Consider the following 19600-nt stretch of genomic DNA (forward strand, 5'->3'; position numbering starts at 1 on the left):
TTAATAGTAATTTAGGAGTGCTTTAAATTTTGGTTATTTTTAATTATAATAGTATTAAAGAATAAATATTATGGATGATTTTAAATCAAGGAATATTAGGTAGTTGAATATAAATACGAAATAACATGGAACTGTCAATTGCTGCATAAACTTTGTTTGGAACGATAAAGTATTATACTATGACTATGCATTTTTTTAAATTGTAAAAAAGTTGTTTTTAATGAAACAAAATTTTAAATATTTATATTCAACATGTGTATGTTAAGTTGATGTGAAATTTTTAACTTGTGATACGAGACATATATGAGCTATGGGTGTTATAGTGTAGAATTGCATGTGTGTTTTGGGTGGACCACCACTAGGTATCGAATACTGTAAAGAGTTGAGATCAACATCTAATGGCGGTGACCCGTCCCGACAACGTTGGTAAATAGATTTCCATTTCGTTTCCTAACATCATAAACCTCCCTTCACTATCTATGAACATGACATTTCCTTTGCTTCAATGGGCAGACCCAACTCAACTTGTGTCTCGTGGCTCATGCTTTCCTTCATTATTTATACCTACACCGAGCCAATATATATGAAACAAACGAACAAGTAATGAATATTTTAACATTATCAATAAAGAAGGATTATTATTTTTGAACTTATAGAATTAGCTGAATTATTTAATTATTGAATAAGAGCAGACCATAACGAAATTAGAACGGTCATGATCTCTTAAATTATGTTATCAAAATACCTTAATGATCTTAAATAAATATAAGTAGTAAAATACGGAGAAGAGGAGGTAGAATTTGAGTTATTAATGAGAGTAACCTTACATTGAAGGAAAAACAAGAGAAGATCTGAGTGATGGCAGGCAAAGCTCTGGGTACGTCCTTCCCATATTCCACTGCCAAAACGAAAGGCTTTGAGGGGACCAACTTCAGAAAACGACAGTTTGGAATACGTACGTGGAAAAGTACTCTCTCCTCTTCTCGTGAAATCGAAAGCCGAGGCACATAGGACCAAGGAAAGAAATGGAACCTAAAAGACGGTAAATAGATGGGACATTGGCTTCACTTACACAGCAAATGGAAGGTCCTTTAAAGGCAAAGGCAACTTCAAGCACTGTTCCAACTCACGGATGTCACTTAAAGCAGCCCGACATCTGTCAGTTTTGTACAGACAATGCCCCTCCAAGCTTTTTCAACTTTGGTTCCCTTTATAACCACTTCTTGATAACACGGACAGAAAAGTGACAAGGTGAAACACCAATAATTGGGATGCATTTTGCCCATTTAGCTGCAAAATATGCGGTCATGCATGAAATTCGGATCCCATTAGGTACAAGTATTTAGAAGGCATACTCCCAATTTTAACCCATGGCTATTTTATCCTCTAGTAAAATTTCAAACAGATTAAGTGTTACATAAGATTCTACGCATAAGTTGTCTGATTCCACTGTCTTTGTTCATGGATGAACTAAATTTTGCAACCGTACAGTTCATAGCTACGCCATTTAAGCCGCATCACAAATGTATTGGAATAGTACCATGACATGGGAAATTTGTTCTGACAAACTTGGCTATATGAGTCCGATCTTGTCAAATGGTGAACCGGGAGGTGCAATCAAACACAGACCTTGCATCACTCTCGTTCTTCGGGTACCTGACTTAGGAGATTCTCCTGATGAAGCACCCTGAGGGATACAATTTAGTTACGAAATAAGTTTTCAAAGAACTTCTAGGAAATTTTTGGGGTACTCACAGAGCTTTGGCTACCAGTCTCATCTAACAGATTTTCCTCTTCGGATGTTCTCGAGCTATTTGGCTTCGACTTTTTCTGCTCCTCACCTTGCTTTGAAGTTTTACCCCTCTTCTGTTCCTTAGAAGTTGAACTCTCGGGCTTTTCCTTGGCACTTCTACTATTTGGCTTCTTTTTCTCTGCAGTTTGGCTGTTTTTCCTTTGTTTTTTCGGGACACTCGATTGCTCGTCGGCTTTATTCTTTGCATGTTTATCGGTACTAGGGCTCTTTCTCTTGGGTTTCTTGGGAGTCTCGTCTTGCTTGGAAGTCTTGCCTTTAGAAGCATCAGCTCCAGAGTTTGTTAGTTCATATTATAAGTTATTGTAATATCAAATGTCTTCTTGGAGCAAAAGAAAGAAAAATTCCAGCAAGTTAATTCAATAAAACATTGAGATGAAATCCTAAGCATATAAGAAAGGTCTAAGAAGCAAAGCTCGGTGTAATATACCAATTCCCTCGTGAGTGTAACGTCTAGAGAGCAAGGACTATATGAAGTTCAACAGGAAAAAAAAAGCGCATGCTAAGTTATCAACTTCTCTTTTTATTTGGGTGGGAAAACAGAGAGAAAGATGCCCGTTCTCTGAAATCCGAAGCTCCTAATCAGTTTTAGATGATCATCTGAAGAAACAATGGCTAAGTGCCATTGAACTGCCTCAGCAGTACTTATTTTAGTCTCAAGCGATAAACCAACAGCTTGTGTTGCGACATTTGTGAAAGCTGATTATACCAAAGCCGGAAAGTGAAACTTATTTATCACATCAATTTGGCTGTAAATAACGTAACTTTGAATATCATACATCAAATTTCAACATCAATATTTCATTGCAATAAAGCTTTTCAATCATAAAGATCATAGAGTAGAACTGCGGCAAAATAAACAAGAATCTAATTAGGACAATAGATAAGCAAACTAAAACACTAACCTGTAGCCTTAGATCCTTGCCCCTTTGGTTTAATATATTTCTGGCGAAGCTGCAGCCATGTCCAAAATTATGGCAGAGTCATAAATTGCAAATTTTAGGGATAATTTGCTTAACTATATAGCTTTTGAAAAAACAGGGAGAGCATTCGGACTGTAAAAAGGAGACAATGATATAGATGAGAGAAAAAGAAACATATTACCTGCGCCAAAGTTTTGTCAAGAATGTCGTAACAATTACCATTTCTCTGTTCTAGAATCTGTCGATGTAGAAATAACATATCAAAATCATTAAATCAGTAGAATACAACCATGCAATCTAATTCACATAAGTGGTTGAACAAAATAGATGGAAACACGTGATTGGAACTTACCGTTTTAAACTCGGAATGATATTTCATAGGATCTGCATAAAAGCTGCAGAGGGGACAAATAGCACACTTCAATCATCGCTTAAATTTTGTTGACACAATTAAATTTTTTTAAATCTCAAACCAATCAACTTTAACACATCTTTCTCAAAGAAATACAATAATCAAGTAGGGAAACAGAGAACTGACTACTCATGGCTCCCATATAGACGCACTAGCACCTTCCCCCGTGATTTACCTCCGGGTTTACTACTCTCACTAACACTCTTCTCATCAACAACCTGACAAGATACCGACAATTAGGATCCACGGAACTGGAAAATTATGTTCAAAATGCTAAATAATCATTAGAAGGCTGGAAAATAAAGCTAGTTGAAAAAAAATCAAACAACCACTGCATTAGGCGTACCACTGCTGGCCACCATGAGTTTCCATGGAGTTTGACCCATATTAAATCTCCGAGCGACACCCGCCCTACCAACTGCAGGGACGCAGATTCCTTCTCCCATTCTTTGTTATCAGTAATTTTGCCATCAGCAGTACTATTGCCCTCCGTATCTTGTATTTTTTGTGATTCACACATGATCTAGTTTTAAAATCCAATATGTTTAAAAATAATATCAGCAAAATTTTACACAACAAAGTAAAAAATCCACCTTAGAATAGATATCACAATAATAGTCTCTTAACATAATTCAACTAATAATATATATATATAAAAGTAAAATCTTCACTGCATTCGACTGTCTTTCCAAATACTCGAACATCTAAGATTCAAATCCAACAGAGTAGAGAGAAATTTTGATTTGCAAAGAAAGGGATAATCAAAAAAGGTAATTGATGAGTGTCATAAACCCTAACAATAAAGTAAACTGTACACGCAAATCTTCAAAGATACAGGAAATGACATTACATTTTTACCCTTTGTTTGGTTAGCAGGAAAGGGAAATTAAAGAAAATATTTTTTCCACTCATCAATCAAGCAAAACCCAAAACTTGAGCTACTTTGTTCCAACATTTTGTGAATAACCAAAGCCATAAGAGGAAAAAGGATAGATTAAGAGAAAGATCAAAAGAAGAACTTACTGTCTTGGCCAGGATCGAAAATAGGTGCATAATGCGAGACAGTAGCTTCGATGTAAATGAGAAAAGAGGTAAAGAAAAGGAAGAATTTTTAATGGAAGAGACCGATGAAAGTAATAAGAAAATAGTCGAGAAAAAGAAAAACCGCACTAAATTTTCTTTGGGTAGCGGCGTTTTTTCCGATAAATTACCGTTGATCGGTATATTTATCGATCTAACAACGTTCATATTATATTTCTAGATCTAACACTTGTAGCAGTGAAACGCGTCTTCTGAATCATGTTATACGCTGATTTGACGTCACGTGAGTATAACGCGTCCCCTGTCCTGCGATATACGGTGATTTGGCATCACGTGGGTATAACGCGCCCCCTGATCCGCTCTATACCTAGGTATCTGACACGTGGGGTATAAAGTGGTGCAGGGGCACGCTATACCCCTAAATACCCGCTCCACACCCCTAATCCTCCCTATAAATACCTCCATCCCCAATCACTTTTATCACATCAAATTCTCTCAAATTCTTTAAATTTCTCTCAAATACTCTTCTTTTTTAAGGTATATTTTATAATATTTTTACTATTATGTATATAATTTATTTAAGTATTTTATTTTATTTAATATTTTACTAATATAATTCTTTTGCGGATATATAATGGAAGGCAGTCTACTTCACTCGGATGGAAATCATATATCTCTACACTTTGATGATACAGTAATATTTTAACGTTTTAATTTAATTTAAATTATTAGTAATATTTAGTTGATTTATTTAATGCATGATTATTAGATTAAGAATTAAATATCTCGACACTTTGCTGATACGGTAACATTTTAACGTTTTAATTTAATTTAAATTATTAGTAATAATTAGTTGATTTTATTTAATGCATGATTATTAGATTAAGAATTAATTTTTGTAATTATTTATTTTTAGGAGAAGGACCGTGTATTAGATCCTTTTATTAGGAATCTTAAGTTAGTGATACCCAGCTGTGTATTGCCGTATTTAGTAGAGGCTGGATTCGATTTCATAGATAGATATCATGGTCACTGTAAGATAGAGCCAGACCTGATTTCTGCCTTAGTAGAGCGGTGGAGGCCGGAGACCCACACATTCCATCTTTCGTGCGGAGAGTGCACGATCACACTTGAGGATGTTTCTATGCACCTGGGGCTTCCGGTGGATGGAGATGTGATATCGAGGATAGCTTCCGGTTCTTGTACTACTTTGTGTCGGTATAGTCTAGGACGTGTCCCGGAAAATTTTATCGGAGGTAGGATACCGTTAAATTGGTTAGATGCCAATTTTCGAGAGTTGAGCGCAGACGCCTCTGAGGATGAGGTTAAGATGTATGCACGGGCATGCATACTGCAGCTGATAGGAGGGTTGCTGATGCCGGACAAATCGCGCAACCTAGTTCACTGCATGTGGTTGCGACATCTTAGTGACTTTCGTCTCGTCGGATCATTCAGTTGGAGCTCGACAGTTTGGCTTTGTTGTACAGGGAGATGTGTGGAGCCACTGACTACAAGCGTAATGCTATCGGCGGATGTCTCCTGCTGCTGCAGTCTTGGGCATGGTATCGATTTTCCTTTTTATGTCCCGTTGTGAAGAACTCATTCGTATTTCCACTACTTCTGATGTAATTATAAAACTGATTTTGTATATTAATAATTTTATACAGCGTATTACAATTTTTTTTCCTTGAATAGGTGGTCTACTGATAGGAAAAATCATCAGGACCTACCTGATGATTTAGAAAAAAATTAGGGTGCTAATCGATCAGAAGGCTGGCACACATGTATGAATTTTAATGTTTAAAAATCGATTTTAGATTATAGTTATATAATTAGATTATTATTTTGATAAAAATTATATATTATTTGTTTTAGTTTGAATGGGTGTCATATTCTACCGATGATGTGAGAGCAGTGATCCCACTTGAGTTTAGGGGTCCATCAGATGTTTGGATGGCGATGATCCCTCTGATCTGTTATGCGACCGTTGAGTGATACTCCACTTATCGCGTGCTCCGACAGTTTGGTTGTTTTCAACCAATTCTGGAAGCACCTCGCAATATGGACGAGTTGCATAGCTTAGATAGACGCGGCAAGACAGATACAGATTGGCTGGTGAGGCATCATGGGTGGGTCGTGTTGTGGGAGGATCGACATCGGCGCCTTCCCCGTAGAGAGCCCATTTTTTATGACCTCTTGATGTATGCTGAGGATTATTATGAGTGGTTCAACAGTAACGGGAAACCGTTTCTACTTCCTGAGGATGCACGAGGGCAGACCTTTCCACGACGTCGATAGAGACGTTCACCGACACAGCACCATCGTCCCTGGACTCGTGAACGGAGAGTAGGTGCTTCCAGTTCATCCTCAGCTGCACCAGCAGGACCTTCCCAGCAGCCACCGTAGCCATATATGATGCCGCAACCATATATGATGATGCAACCATATATGATGCCGCCATCACCTTTCCATTATCAGATGCCGCCGCCTTCACCTGGTTTTATGATGTTCGTGGACCCACTTCGATACATATCGTAAGGAAATTGCAGATGAATGTCTCCCCATTATGACATTAAAATCATTACACATTATTGTAGTCGGGCTGTCAACTTGATCAACTTGTTCAGTCAGCCCAGTGTGCGAGCTTAAAGATTAACCCTGAACAGCACGCACTTGAACAAAATGTGCATACATCTCAATAGCGGCGTCTGAATAATTACTTTGAGCTTCAACCATCATTTGAACATCATCATTGTTCGAAACTTCGAACGTTGTATAAGTTAATGTCAACAATGATGTTGGAAATCTGTAATGCAAAGACGACATTCTTCTACTAATTCCAACATGAATCTTCCTCGAAATTTTCGTTATCAGCTCCTCAAGATTTATGTTTCTCTTGAATGATATTTTAACACGCTCATTTGATACGAAAACAACGCCGGTTTCATCTTATAGAATTTCACCATCATAATAAACAATAGCTGAAAGTCGCGCCATTCTTTGAGTTTAAAAGTGCGGCAATATTATATCTGCAAAAAAAAATAACTGAAATAAACCTGATTAAATAAATTATATATGAACGAAAATATAACACAAATTTTTTTTTACACATCAACGTAAATAATTTAAATAATATCATTTTATATTATTACCTGCACCGCAAAGTTATTTCGACGTATGTTCTCGCTTTTCAATTTTACAAACATAAAAATTAATTGAAAATAATTAGTATAATATTTTTTCAAATAATGATAATAAACAATAAGTATAATTAAAAAATTATAACAAAATTACCTTATAACGAAAAATCGCACGAATTTCTAAATTAAATATGAGAAGATTTCCAGAATTATTACTCGTTGACGGAATTGTTGTATTAATTTATAAGAGATGAGAGATGCGAGGAGATATGAGAACCGAAGGAGTGTATTTATAAACATATAAGGCGCGATACATGCACCGCGTTATATGTAATTATTATATAGCACGGACCAGAGACCGCGTTAAATATAATTTTGGTTCGGCGTATAGCGCCCCCTGATCCGCGCTATACCCCTACGTGACGTATAGCGCGGAGAAGGGGGCGCGCTATACCCCACGTGTAACCCAGTCAGCGTATAGCGCGGTACAGGGAGCGCGCTATACTCCACGTGGTGCCAAATCAGCATATAACGCTGTTCAGGGGACGTACTTTACTGTTACGGGTGTTAGATCAAAAAATATAATTTAATCAGTGTTAAATCAATAAATATATCGATCACCGATGATTTTTCGGAAAAAAACACTTGTGTAGCTGCCTCCGGAGGGACTTGTTGACCCCACAGACTACCGTGTCGGTAATTCCTCGATCGCCTTCTTTAATACCCCATTAAATCTTACGTTTATTTTTACCTTTCTTTTACATGTTTCAGTCAAGTTCATTTTTTTTGGTTGGAAAATAGTTTCAGACAGCTTAATTTCGTGTTTAGTTTGCTCGTCTTGCTTTTAATTGATGCCTTATAGCTGACACTTTTTTTTAATAGATGGCTGATACTTTCCTTTTCAGTAACTAGACCTTTTCATCGAGAAACCAAGTATTTCTTTTTCATAGTGGAATTTACGCTTTCTTAATAATCGAAGTTATTATTATTTCCCCCAAAATATTCATTGAATTCTGTATTTTTATTTTGCTTCATGTTAAAAAAAATTACCATTGTGCAACTTATTCATTTATCTATTTAAAGATTTCTAAATCTATAGTTTTATTTAATTTGATTTTTAAAAATTATAAAATCATTAAAAGACATTATTGTCTTTAAAATAAAATTTATTCATTTTAAATTTTATTTTTTTATTGAAAATGAATAAGGTTTCATATAAACACGGTATTCAAGTACGGATTGAAAAATATGATATATTTATATATGAATACAATGTTTAATTATATGACAAGACAGTTGTGAAATGTAAATATGAATTACAAGAAGTGAATAAAGCAAGTATGACATATAAAATTTATAAGTAAATCTTTACGTTGATGTTATGGAATTTACTGCGTCATGTTTGTTACGCACTTGATGTGTTCAAGTCTATTGAAAGTACTTAGTGTATTCAATATGCACTTTGTCTGTTTAATTTCCATGATAATATTTTGTGTACTTGTCTTTCAGTTTCGATATAACACTTCGTGTTTTTAATACTTTATGTACTCACAATATAAGATTAAGAAAACACTTAATGTAATTAACGTTTTATGAGCACATGTTTCAAGTTCAAAATAGTACTTTGTGTGCTTACCATTTTATGCGCTTCAAGTTTCAAGTTTGTATTTTGTGTGTTCAAATTATGTTTATACGCCTTTCAAGTTTACTGGAATACTTATTTAGATTTTCACTAAGAATACATTGTCTTAATTTAAATTTAATTCATATATATATATATATATAAAGAATACGGTATGCTCTGTTTTACTATTTTTTTGGGTACAAAAGAATGGAAAAACCAAAAGAATGGAAAAACGAAGTGGTTTTTCGGATTACATTTTTAGGGTTTCCTCTCCATGCTTATCGGCTTCAAGCATATGCCTCATTCCTTGTGGTGGTTCCTCTAACACTCTCATGCCCCTTACTTCCTTCAACGCCATTTTTACTAAGTAATCAACACATTTGTTAACTTCTCTGCAAACAAAGGTTATCTCACTAGTCTCCAGCTCTCGCATCAAATTCCTACACTCTCTCACGATGACATTCTGTTGCAGGTCATTATCTGCTGTCGCTTCTCCTGCTATGGTTTCGACCGCTTCCTTGGCGTCATATTCAACTTTGAGGTATTTTAAACCCAAGTCTTTCGCAATAAACAATCTTTGTTTTATTCCCCAAATTTCTGCCAAGAGACTATTGCCCTTACCGATGTTTATTATGTATCCCTAGATTCAATCTCCTTTTTCGTTTCGAAGAAGGCCTCCAGCCGCTGCAATACCGGTTGATTTCATGCAAACTCCATTAGAATTTAAGACATACGCTCCCTCAGGAGGTTTCATCCATTTGACCCATCTGGGCTCTCGGATAAATTCTTTTCTTTTTGTGTTATTTGCTCTTTCTATATCCTTCACAAGATTGCGGCCATATTGCAAAATGTGGTTTGGGTTCCTGGTTTTTTTCATTGAAGATTGCTTCATTTCTTTCCTTCTAAATACCCAATAAAGTCGTGGTGAGTACGATATCCCATCTAGTTCCTTCATAGTTTGTTCTTTTAGAGCAACTATTCCGTTTGGTCCAATCAATAAAATCATCTTCTTCCTTCGGTTTCATACTATAACAACGTTCGATCTCTTCCCACACTGTCTTTGTTATTTTACAGTGACGCAAGATGTGATCTATGGCTTCCGATAGGACCGATACCACCTGGCATTCCGTGCAATCCATCTCATCAGTCATATTTTTCGCTTACGAATCTCGTTTGTGTTTAATCTGTTCAAGCAGCTTAGCCAGATGAAAAACCTTGTGCGCTCCGTTGTGTTTATTTTCCATATCCACAAGAATTTTCTATTGTTGGTCACCTCTTCATTGTTGTTGATGATGTCTTTGAAAGCAGATTTAACTTAAAAGGTCCCATCTTTTGAGTGGCCCCAACTAGCCATATTTTGGTTCTGAAAACCATCACTTCCAGGAATATCAATCTTTCGAATCTGTTCCAACTTCCAAGTGTTTTCATACACTAATTGTCTAACCTCTTGAAGATCCCAATCAACATTTGTAGTAATATAATGTGCAACCTTCTCCATTCTAGTAGCAGTATTGACATTGGTCCTCAACGGATAACAACAAATATTTTATCACCGAAGTCATGAGTTCGAACATTAGCGACTATATGATATTACATATTGTTTAGTTAAAGCTACATAAGGATCTACGTATCGAAAGCACATTCACGACAGATGATATTAGATTCCATGCACGTCAGTCCAGTTCCCTTGGAGTATACCTTTATTTCATCAACTAACTCGCTTGTTTGAACCTCCTCCTCTGATAATTTATGTCATAAAAATCTCATTTGACATCTGAAATCAAATACCAGGATTACAATACTCAATACACTAACACTCTTTCCGTAATGTACGTTATAGAACTTAGGCAGTTAAAAATGGAGGTTAATGGATTTGACTAATACAACTTCACAGAGCTGTAGGAAACAGGCAAGCTGCACAAATGTTTCAGCCTCCACCTCTCAAATATATATGGCAGCTTCCTATAAGATTAAGGCAATGAATCTTGAAGCCAAGTTCTTTCCTCAAATATCAGCACCAACAATCCTTAGAGCTAGTATATGGATCTAAAAATCTCTCTAAATTACCTATTATTCCATTTCTTATGACTCCCAACCCAGGAAACTAATTCTGGCACATAGCCAATGTAAGATCCATTGCTCTTCTCTAGGAACATGACATTCGGGTAGTCCATAATAATTGATCATGACCTGCTAATTTTGTAATTTTCAGGACAACAATCATGAGATAGAGGAGTGTCAAACTATATCAATTTTTTTCAAAACTTATGTCTTATGTTATGGTTAATTTCTTACCCAGGCGTGTCTTATTGGCAAGATCTCTTACCCGACAGTCGGCATCCATAGAATTCGGCATAGAAACAAATATACAAGTGAGGGAAAGCGTACCAAGCGGCTTGGGATCAATCTCTCGTTGCTAGGCCGGGCATTAGATTACATAGCGCTTCTATAACTAACAAGCCCTTAACATAAAGAAAACTACAATCGAACTGGTTAAACGCTGAGAAAAATTTAAGAGGTTGCAAAAGGACTAAAAACATTTGAAAAAACTTGTATCGTCATTAACATACATCAGCAGTTAGTCATTTGAATAATCCAAGATGCACCGGTTATGTAATCCATGAAACATGAAATGAACTTTTCAGTTTTCAATATGAAAATGTTATGATGACAGGAAAGTTAGGGTTTGATCGTGTTGATTTGGGGGAAATGATGAAGAGAAGAATTGGGAAGCAACATCAGAAATTGGGGAAAGATTGAAGGAATTTAAGGATTGACATGGGGGCTGGGGATTGAGTTCCTATCTGAGGAACTGGGAATTGAAGTAAAAATGAAATGAAGAGTAAGAGACGGGTTGAAGACCTAGGCTGGGGAAGGTTAGTGGGCTTACTGTGACTTAAACCAATATAAGTTACAGGTGGGCCTAGACGTGGGCTTGAGTGGTTATTATAATTTAGGAGAGAAGTTTGGAGGGTGAGTCAGCTTAGGATGGTTATTTTGTTAGATTTGTTATGACAGCTTGTACGGTATATATATAATTTGTACCAATCCTTTAAGGGTTATCTTATGAATGAAGAACATTTTCTGTATCTAAGTCTTTCTAATTCTGAAATCTCTAATTTCTTCTATTTTCTCATCCTAATTCATAACAAATTCGTAATCAGAGCTAAGTTTGGAGATCCAAAAATCCATTCTTTTTACGCTGGGGAAGACAAGAAAGATGCAAAAGAATGGAACCATTGAGGTAACGGAACAAGCAGTAGAAGTGAAGGAAGAGACCTTACCATCTTGGTGGGTTGAGCAGAAGGCAGAGCTGGAGGGAATGATATAAACCTTGGAGGATGGGACGATTGAGAACAGGGGCTATTTACAGAGAATCATACAGCTGGCTAATCAGGCAGCTGAGGAAAAAGACTCACCTCAGTCAGCAAGGATTCAACCATCAGCAGCTGAAAAGCAAAACAAAGGTGAAGGTAAGTAACCATGTTTAGTTACGTTTTGAGTGAGCATGAGAAGTATACTTTTAAACCGAATGAATCGAGGATATTAGCTGCTAAACCTGTGGAGTTTTCTAGTCCTCTACCTTTTAATTCAAAAGTGCAAGAAAAAAATATTATGGGCAGTGCTAGTGAGTTTAAAGTAGACAGTAAGGGTTTGTTTGGGAGTTCTGGGCCTATGTTACCTCGACCTAAATTGGAGTTACAGATGTTTGATGGCAGTAATCCCAGAGGGTGGGTTCGAAAATGTCAAAATATTTTAATCTTTTGGGAGTTCCTGAGGAGCAGAAACTGGATGTGGCTGCAATGTATTTGATGGGGAAGGCTGAGACTTGGTTTGATGGTTATATTATGCAGAAGCATAGAGTGACTTGGCATGAATTTGAGGCTGATTTATGTCATAGTTTTTTTGACAGAAACTATTCAACTATCATTGAAGAATTTAATAAGTTAATGCAATAAAAGTTTGAGGAGTTAAGACCCTATTTGCTACAACAACATCTGCATTTAGGGGAGGATTATTTTGTTTCCAACTTCATTAGTGGTCTTAAAGAGGAATTAAAACATAAGGTGAAAGTGTTGGAGCCTAAGAACCTATCTGAAGCTTATAGGCAAGCTAAACTATATGAGTTAGCTAATGAGATTGAAGGAAAACAGTACAAATCTCCTAGTAGAATTTTTCCTTATACTCCTTCAAACAGTCAACATAACAGTGGTAATAGGAGTTTAATACCTAAGTCAGTTCCTCATAATACCAACCCAAAACAGAATCTGTTGGATTATAGAAGAGCCAACAATTTGTGTTTTAAATGTGGAGAAAAATTTGTTCCAGTGCATCAGTGCAAAGTCAGAAAGCTGAATTGTATGGAGGAAGAGGAACCTACAGATTCTACTGAACAGGATTTAACAGAAGGAGAGAATAGAGAGGTGGAAGATCAAGCTAAAGAAGCCCTGGAAATTTCTATCAATGTTATTACAGGGAATGTGGGACATATTAGTTTGAGGATTCAAGGTTTTATCAAGGGAAAACCTATTAATGTACTAATTGATAGTGGCAGCACTCATAGTTTTGTAACTCCTCAATGGGCCAAGGAAGGGGTTGAATTGGTTCATACCCAGCCATTAGTTATTACAGTAGCTAATGGGGAGAAACTGTTCAGTACGGCTAGAAGCAACAAGGTGAGTTGGAAGATGCAGGGCTATGATTTCCAGCATGATTTCAGAGTTTTATCTCTGGGAGGTAGTGATATGGTATTGGGGGTAGATTGGATGGAAGTATTTAGCCCTATAATGATGGATTTTAAAACTAAAACCATCAGTTTTGAGAAAGATGGGAAAACTGTAGTTATAAAGGGGTCTCAAAAGCTGCCATTAATCAGATCAATCTCGGGTGAGAAATTACAAAAGTTAGCAGAAAAAGACAATGAATTAAGTGGGGAGATTTATTTGCTAAGTACTGAAGTGGAAGACAATGTAGTTCCTTTACCATTACAAGAACTACTGGAAGAGTTTAAAGAGGTTTTTGAAGAACCAAGGGGAATGCCTCCTAGTAGGAAACATGATCATGCAATTGTCCTTAAGCAGGGGACACAACCAGTAAACCTTAGACCTTATAGATTTGCTCATCATCATAAGACTGAAGTAGAGAAAAAGATTACTGAAATGCTGTCCTCATCTATTATTCAGGTGAGTAAAAGTCATTTTGCTTCTCCATGTTTACTTATTAAAAAGAAAGATAGAACTTGGAGATTTTGTGTGGACTATAGGGCACTTAATTCTGCTACAGTTAAAAATAAGTTTCCTATTCCTATAGTGGAGGATTTGCTAGATGAGTTGAATAGGGCTGTATTCTTTTCAAAAATTGATTTGAGGTCTGGATATTGGTATATTAGAATTAAAGAGGAAGATATTCATAAAACTGCTTTTAGGACTCATCAAGGACACTATGAGTTTAAAGTAATGCCTTTTGGTCTTACTAATGCGCCAACTACTTTTCAAGCTTTGATGAATGATTTGTTTGGAGCATATTTAAGGAAGTTTGTTCTTGTATTTTTTTGATGATATATTGATTTACAGTCCTAGCTTGGCAGAGCATAAACAGCACCTAAGAACTGTGTTGGAGGTTTTGTTAAAAAACAGGTTATATGCTAAAAGGAGTAAGTGTTTCTTTGGACAGCAACAAGTGGAATATTTAGGACACTTAATATCAGCTGAGGGAGTGGCAACAGATCCTAACAAAGTTAAAGCTATGCAACAGTGGCCTTTGCCTAAGAATCTGAAAGCTTTAAGAGGATTTTTGGGATTAACTGGATACTACAGGAAATTCATAAGAGGATATGGAGAACTGAGTAAGCCCTTAACTAATATGTTGAAAAAGGATGGGTTTTGTTGGTCTGAAGAAGCCATAACAGCTTTTGAAAAGCTCAAGGAAGTTATGTGTAATGCTCCAGTGTTGGCTTTGGCTAATTTTGACCATAATTTTTTTTAGAAACTGATGCTAGTTCTAAAGGGATTGGAGCTGTTCTTTCCTCAAGCAGGGAGACCTATAGCTTATTTGAGTAAAGCTTTGGGGCCTAAGTATGCAGATCTTTCAATTTATGAGAAGGAGTATTTGGCCATTTTGATGGCAGTTTCTCATTGGAGGCATTATTTTGAGAGTGGTTCGTTTGTAATTAAAACAGACCATGAGTCCTTAAAACATTTACTTGATCAAAAGTTAATTACAACTATCCAGAAGAAGGGACTTACAAAGTTATTGGGTTTGGATTATATTATTCAGTATAGGAAGGGTAAGTCTAACAAAGTTGCAGATGCACTATCTAGACAACAACTGGATTCTGGTGAATTTATTCAAATGGGAGTTACTTTTATAACTCCTACTTGGGTACAAGATATTGAAAAAAGTTATGAGGAAGATGTTATAGCCCAAGAGAAAATTCCTATTATGGTTATTAAGCCAGATGAGCTACAAAACTGGAAATTATTAAAAGGAGTATTATATTTCAAAAATAGAATTTACGTGGGCAGAAAAGGAGATTTGAGGCATAATATAATTGTGGCTTTGCATGACTCACCATAAGGAGGTCACTCAGGTATTCAAGCTACTTATCAAAAAATTAATTCTTATTTTTTCTGGCCAAGGATGAAAATGCAAATTCAAGAGCATATACAGCAGTGTGATGTGTGTCAAAGGACTAAAATATAACATATTTCTAAGCCAGGGTTGTTACAGCCTATTGCAGTCCCAAACAATGTTTGGGAAGTGATTACAATGGATTTTATTGAGGGTTTGCCATTTTCAACAAAATATAATTGCATTTTGGTGGTGATTGATAAATTCACTAAATATGCTCATTTTATGCCACTATCTCATCCTTATACATTAGTGGAAGTTGCTAGAGTTTATCTTGATCAGGTTTACAAGTTACATGGTCCACCTAAGATGGCTATTTTTGATAGGGACAAGTTTTTTACTAGTCTGTTTTGGCAGGAATTAATGAAGCAATTGGGTTCAACTACATTATTTAGTATTGCCTATCTTCCTGAGACAGATGGCCAGACAGAGAGGTTGAATCAGTGTTTGGAACAGTATTTGAGGTGTATGTGTTTCTTGAAACCAAAGACTTGGTCTAAATGGTTAGCTCAGGTTGAATGGTGGTACAACACTAATTACCACTCTGCTCTACAAATGACACCATTTGAAGCTTTATATGGGTATAAAGCTCCTAATATGACATGGACTACATATTCTAGGGTGGAGGCAGTGCAGAATGTCATGCAAAACAGGGAGCGGTTAAATTCATTACTACGAGAGAAATTACTTAAAGCTACTAACAGAATGAAGCAGATAAGTTATAAACATCGAACAGACAGGGAGTTTTAAATTGGGGATGAAGTTTACCTGAAGCTCCAACCATACAGACAAACATCACTGGCCCTAAGAAGAAACTTGAAGCTTACTGCTCATTATTTTGGACCCTACAAGATAAAAGACAGAATTGGTCAAGTTGCTTATAAACTTGATTTGCCAGCAAATTCGAAGATACATCCAGTTTTCCATATGAGTTTACTTAAGAAGAAAGTCGGGAAAAAATGACTTATCTCGATCGATCCTCTAGAGGTCGCGTTGGATGGACAACTGAAGATTTACCCAGCCCTCATTTTGGACCAGCGAGTGATTACAAGACAAAATCGAGCAGTCATTCAACTGTTCATTCAGTGGACAAATATGGGAGTAACAGAAGCAACTTGAGAAGATTATACTGTATTGAGATAATAATTTCCTCAGTTTGATCCTTGGGGATAAGAATAGTCTGGAGAAGGGGGTATTGTTATGATGATAGGAAAGTTAGGGTTTGATCGTGTTGATTTGGGGGAAATGATGAAGAGAATAATTGGGAAGCAACATCAGAAATTGGGGAAGGATCGAAGAAATTTAGGGATTGACATGGGGGCTAGGGATTGAGTTCCTATCTGAGGAATTAGGAATTGAAGTAAAAATGGAATGAAGAGTAAGAGACGGGTTGAAGACTTAGGCTGGGGAAAGTTAGTGGGCTTGCTGTGACTTAAACCAATATGAGTTACAGGTGGGCCTAGACGTGGGCTTGAGTGGTTATTATAATTTAGGAGAGAAGTTTGGAGGGTGAGTCAGCTTAGGACGGTTATTTTGTTAGATTTGTTATGACAGTTGGTACGTTATATATATAATTTGTACCAATCCTTTAAGGGTTATCTTATGAATGAAGAACATTTTCTGTATCTAAGTCTTTCTATTTATGAAATCTCTAATTTCTTCTATTTTCTCATCCTAATTCATAACAGAAAACCAAACACAAACAAGTACTTCACTCATGACAACAATTATGGTAATGTTCTAAAACACCTCAAATTTCTCAATTGCAAGAAAAAGTTCATGCCTGCATAAATGAACCATTTCGAATAAACGCCGAGAAGTAAAATTTTCTCATAATAAATGGTGAAAGAACTTGCTGACTTGACATTGGCTTAATATATATCATAGTGTTACAATGATCACCTATGTGCTAGTCAGTGCATGAAAACAATTAACAACTACAACAATACCTACAAATTCAACCCCCAAACGTTACAATGTTTCAGCATGGGTCTTATTCTTCCTTCTCAGTTCACCGATATCCTCCAGAACTGCCTCGAAAGTTCCTGCATTACAGTCAGGTTCTTTCTAAATAAAAAAACTGCACATAACATGATTTCATTCCCAATAAAACCTCACACATGAGTCTTCCTCGGCCTCCCTCTATTCCTCGAGCCCGAATTGGACACACTCCCACCTGAAATCACTGTAGGGGTCAGAGGAGGGGATGCCGCTGACGCTGCGAGTGGTGTGGCTTGCTTGTTGCCTCTATTTCTTTCGCCCTCATGCGGCGACACTTTAGAATATGTAGGATGCATCCAATTCGGAAAGGCGGTGGGGGGTTTTCCATTACTTTTCGGACTTCCAGACATAAATCCTAATGGAAAAAACGCCCAGCAATATTAGTAAGCTTCTTTCCCCGGAACCAGCGGCGGCAATGTTGGAATATTAACTGCGTGAAACGCTTTCTCACAATTCTGGCACCTTAAACAATAACCTTCGTAAGCCCTATGATACTCGAACAACTTATAATAGTACTGACAAGCTGTCCAAAATGTAGAAGTTTTCGACCTTTGATTCTCATTCTGGGTATTCCCATTCGACGTCCAATATTGCTCATGCTCCTGATTTAGGCCTCTTCTCGTGATCGATAATTTCCCGGATGGATTCGAACGATCGTCGCCCCTACCTAAATTAATCATCGTAAACAAGCTCAATTCTTTGTCGTAAGCATATTTTTTTGAACTGTTAGATAAAATCCCCCATGCATCAGCAACAAGATTGAACGCGTGATCGGCGAAAGGGAACTTGTTTTTGTCTGGGTGGAGAAGGAGAACTGGTCGACGATACTGTTTCTTGATGATATCATTGTCGTCGGATCGGCCATCGATTTGTAGAATGGAGTACCAATCTTGGTAATTGTTTATCTTTTCTCAGCTGCAAGGATGACATCGGCGATGGCTAGGATCTTATCTGAACCGTCCAACAGCGGTTCGGTCTCTTGGGCTAAGATTGCGAAGTCTCTTGAACCGTTGAAATCACGACCTTGGAGAAGCTTCTCGGCGATTCCTAGAAGACGAATGGCTTCAACCCTATTTCCGTTTTCCTTCATTTTCCAATAGGGAAGGGTAAGAGTCTGTTCGGATAGTGAGAAAACGATGGGATCTTTTAATTTTGTAGGGTAAATTTCGAAATTTCAAAATTTCTTCCAAGTAAGAAATTTGAAGTATAGAATATAGATAGATGGTTGAATTGCTCCCATGATGTTGTGATCCGACGAATTATTTTTTTTTCGGTGAATTATTCGAAAAATTAAGTCATAGATGGATAGGAAGAAGAAGAAAGTGTTTTTAGTCTTTTTCACATGAATGGTGGTTTTCCGCTCAATAATACAATATTATCCAAGACAGTATATGAATGACCATTAAACTAAGTTCAATCGTACAAGAATTTATCAGATAGTTTTCGTGATAAAAATTATTATCTCTTTAATAAGTTTAAACGATCACATTTTTAGAATTTTTGTGTGTTGTCAATAGATTAAAAATAATATTTTTTATTTTTTTTAATTAAATTAATTTTTTATTTGTTTCAATTAATTTTAATCGAATCAAATTGAAATTAAACTCTAATAATCTATTTACCAAACATTTTGTTTAAAGATTATCATTTATCACAATAAGAGAATTCATTTTATCGTGATATGTTTTTGCTCTATTATCTCATTATCTGGAGTTCCTTTGAACTGAAGTTCCTCTTGACTTCAATCGATTAATAATAATAAGAGAAGAACTTCGCAAGTGGTCGGTGTAGGTTGTTTTGATTCATAACACAATCGATGCTTAAGTTTGTAATTGTTTAAATTCCCAAGCGAGCAAAGGAACTGAATTGACTATTAGCATAATCTTCTTTGAGAAAGATTAAATATGGAGAGTGCTAAGGATTCTAGGGAGTTCTTTGATCCCGGATTTACAACATGATCTTTGCTTGGATTTCAATCTTTTGACCGGCAGATCAAATGTTACAGCATGAATGGAGCTA

The 19600-nt window shown here is 36.4% G+C and overlaps 1 protein-coding gene, 1 long non-coding RNA gene and 1 pseudogene across 2 annotated transcripts; all 3 read right to left on the bottom strand.

Moving 5' to 3' along the window:
• Window positions 1-1432: 1432 nt before the first annotated feature.
• Window positions 1433-4264, bottom strand: LOC120194101 (DNA (cytosine-5)-methyltransferase 3B-like). Its single transcript, XM_039196499.1, has 8 exons — window positions 4169-4264; window positions 3492-3668; window positions 3272-3363; window positions 3086-3128; window positions 2915-2971; window positions 2716-2764; window positions 1756-2066; window positions 1433-1687 (listed from the first exon to the last, which is right to left on the bottom strand). The coding sequence occupies exons 1-8, from the start codon at window positions 4196-4198 to the stop codon at window positions 1574-1576; spliced, it is 873 nt and encodes a 290-aa protein (XP_039052430.1). The 5' UTR covers window positions 4199-4264; the 3' UTR covers window positions 1433-1573.
• A 13157-nt stretch (window positions 4265-17421) lies between these two features.
• On the bottom strand, window positions 17422-17728 carry LOC120193994. The gene is made up of 2 exons (XR_005522926.1): window positions 17694-17728; window positions 17422-17625 (listed from the first exon to the last, which is right to left on the bottom strand). It is a non-coding gene; the product is annotated as an uncharacterized LOC120193994 (long non-coding RNA).
• Window positions 17729-17774: 46 nt separating this feature from the next.
• On the bottom strand, window positions 17775-18761 carry LOC120194490 (annotated as a pseudogene).
• Window positions 18762-19600: the final 839 nt, after the last annotated feature.

This window comes from Hibiscus syriacus, unplaced genomic scaffold (assembly GCF_006381635.1).
Source record: "Hibiscus syriacus cultivar Baekdansim isolate YM2019G1 unplaced genomic scaffold, ASM638163v2 tig00116997_pilon, whole genome shotgun sequence".
Lineage (NCBI taxonomy): Eukaryota > Viridiplantae > Streptophyta > Magnoliopsida > Malvales > Malvaceae > Hibiscus > Hibiscus syriacus.

Excerpts from the sequence above, each read along its gene's own strand:
- LOC120194101 (XM_039196499.1), bottom strand. The coding sequence starts at position 4,198 with ATGCACCTATTTTCGATCCTGGCCAAGACA. Across the intron at positions 3,364-3,491 it reads ACTCATGGTGGCCAGCAGTG|GTTGTTGATGAGAAGAGTGT; the intron begins GTACGCCTAATG and ends GTATCTTGTCAG. Across the intron at positions 3,129-3,271 it reads CTATATGGGAGCCATGAGTA|CTTTTATGCAGATCCTATGA; the intron begins GTCAGTTCTCTG and ends TCCCCTCTGCAG.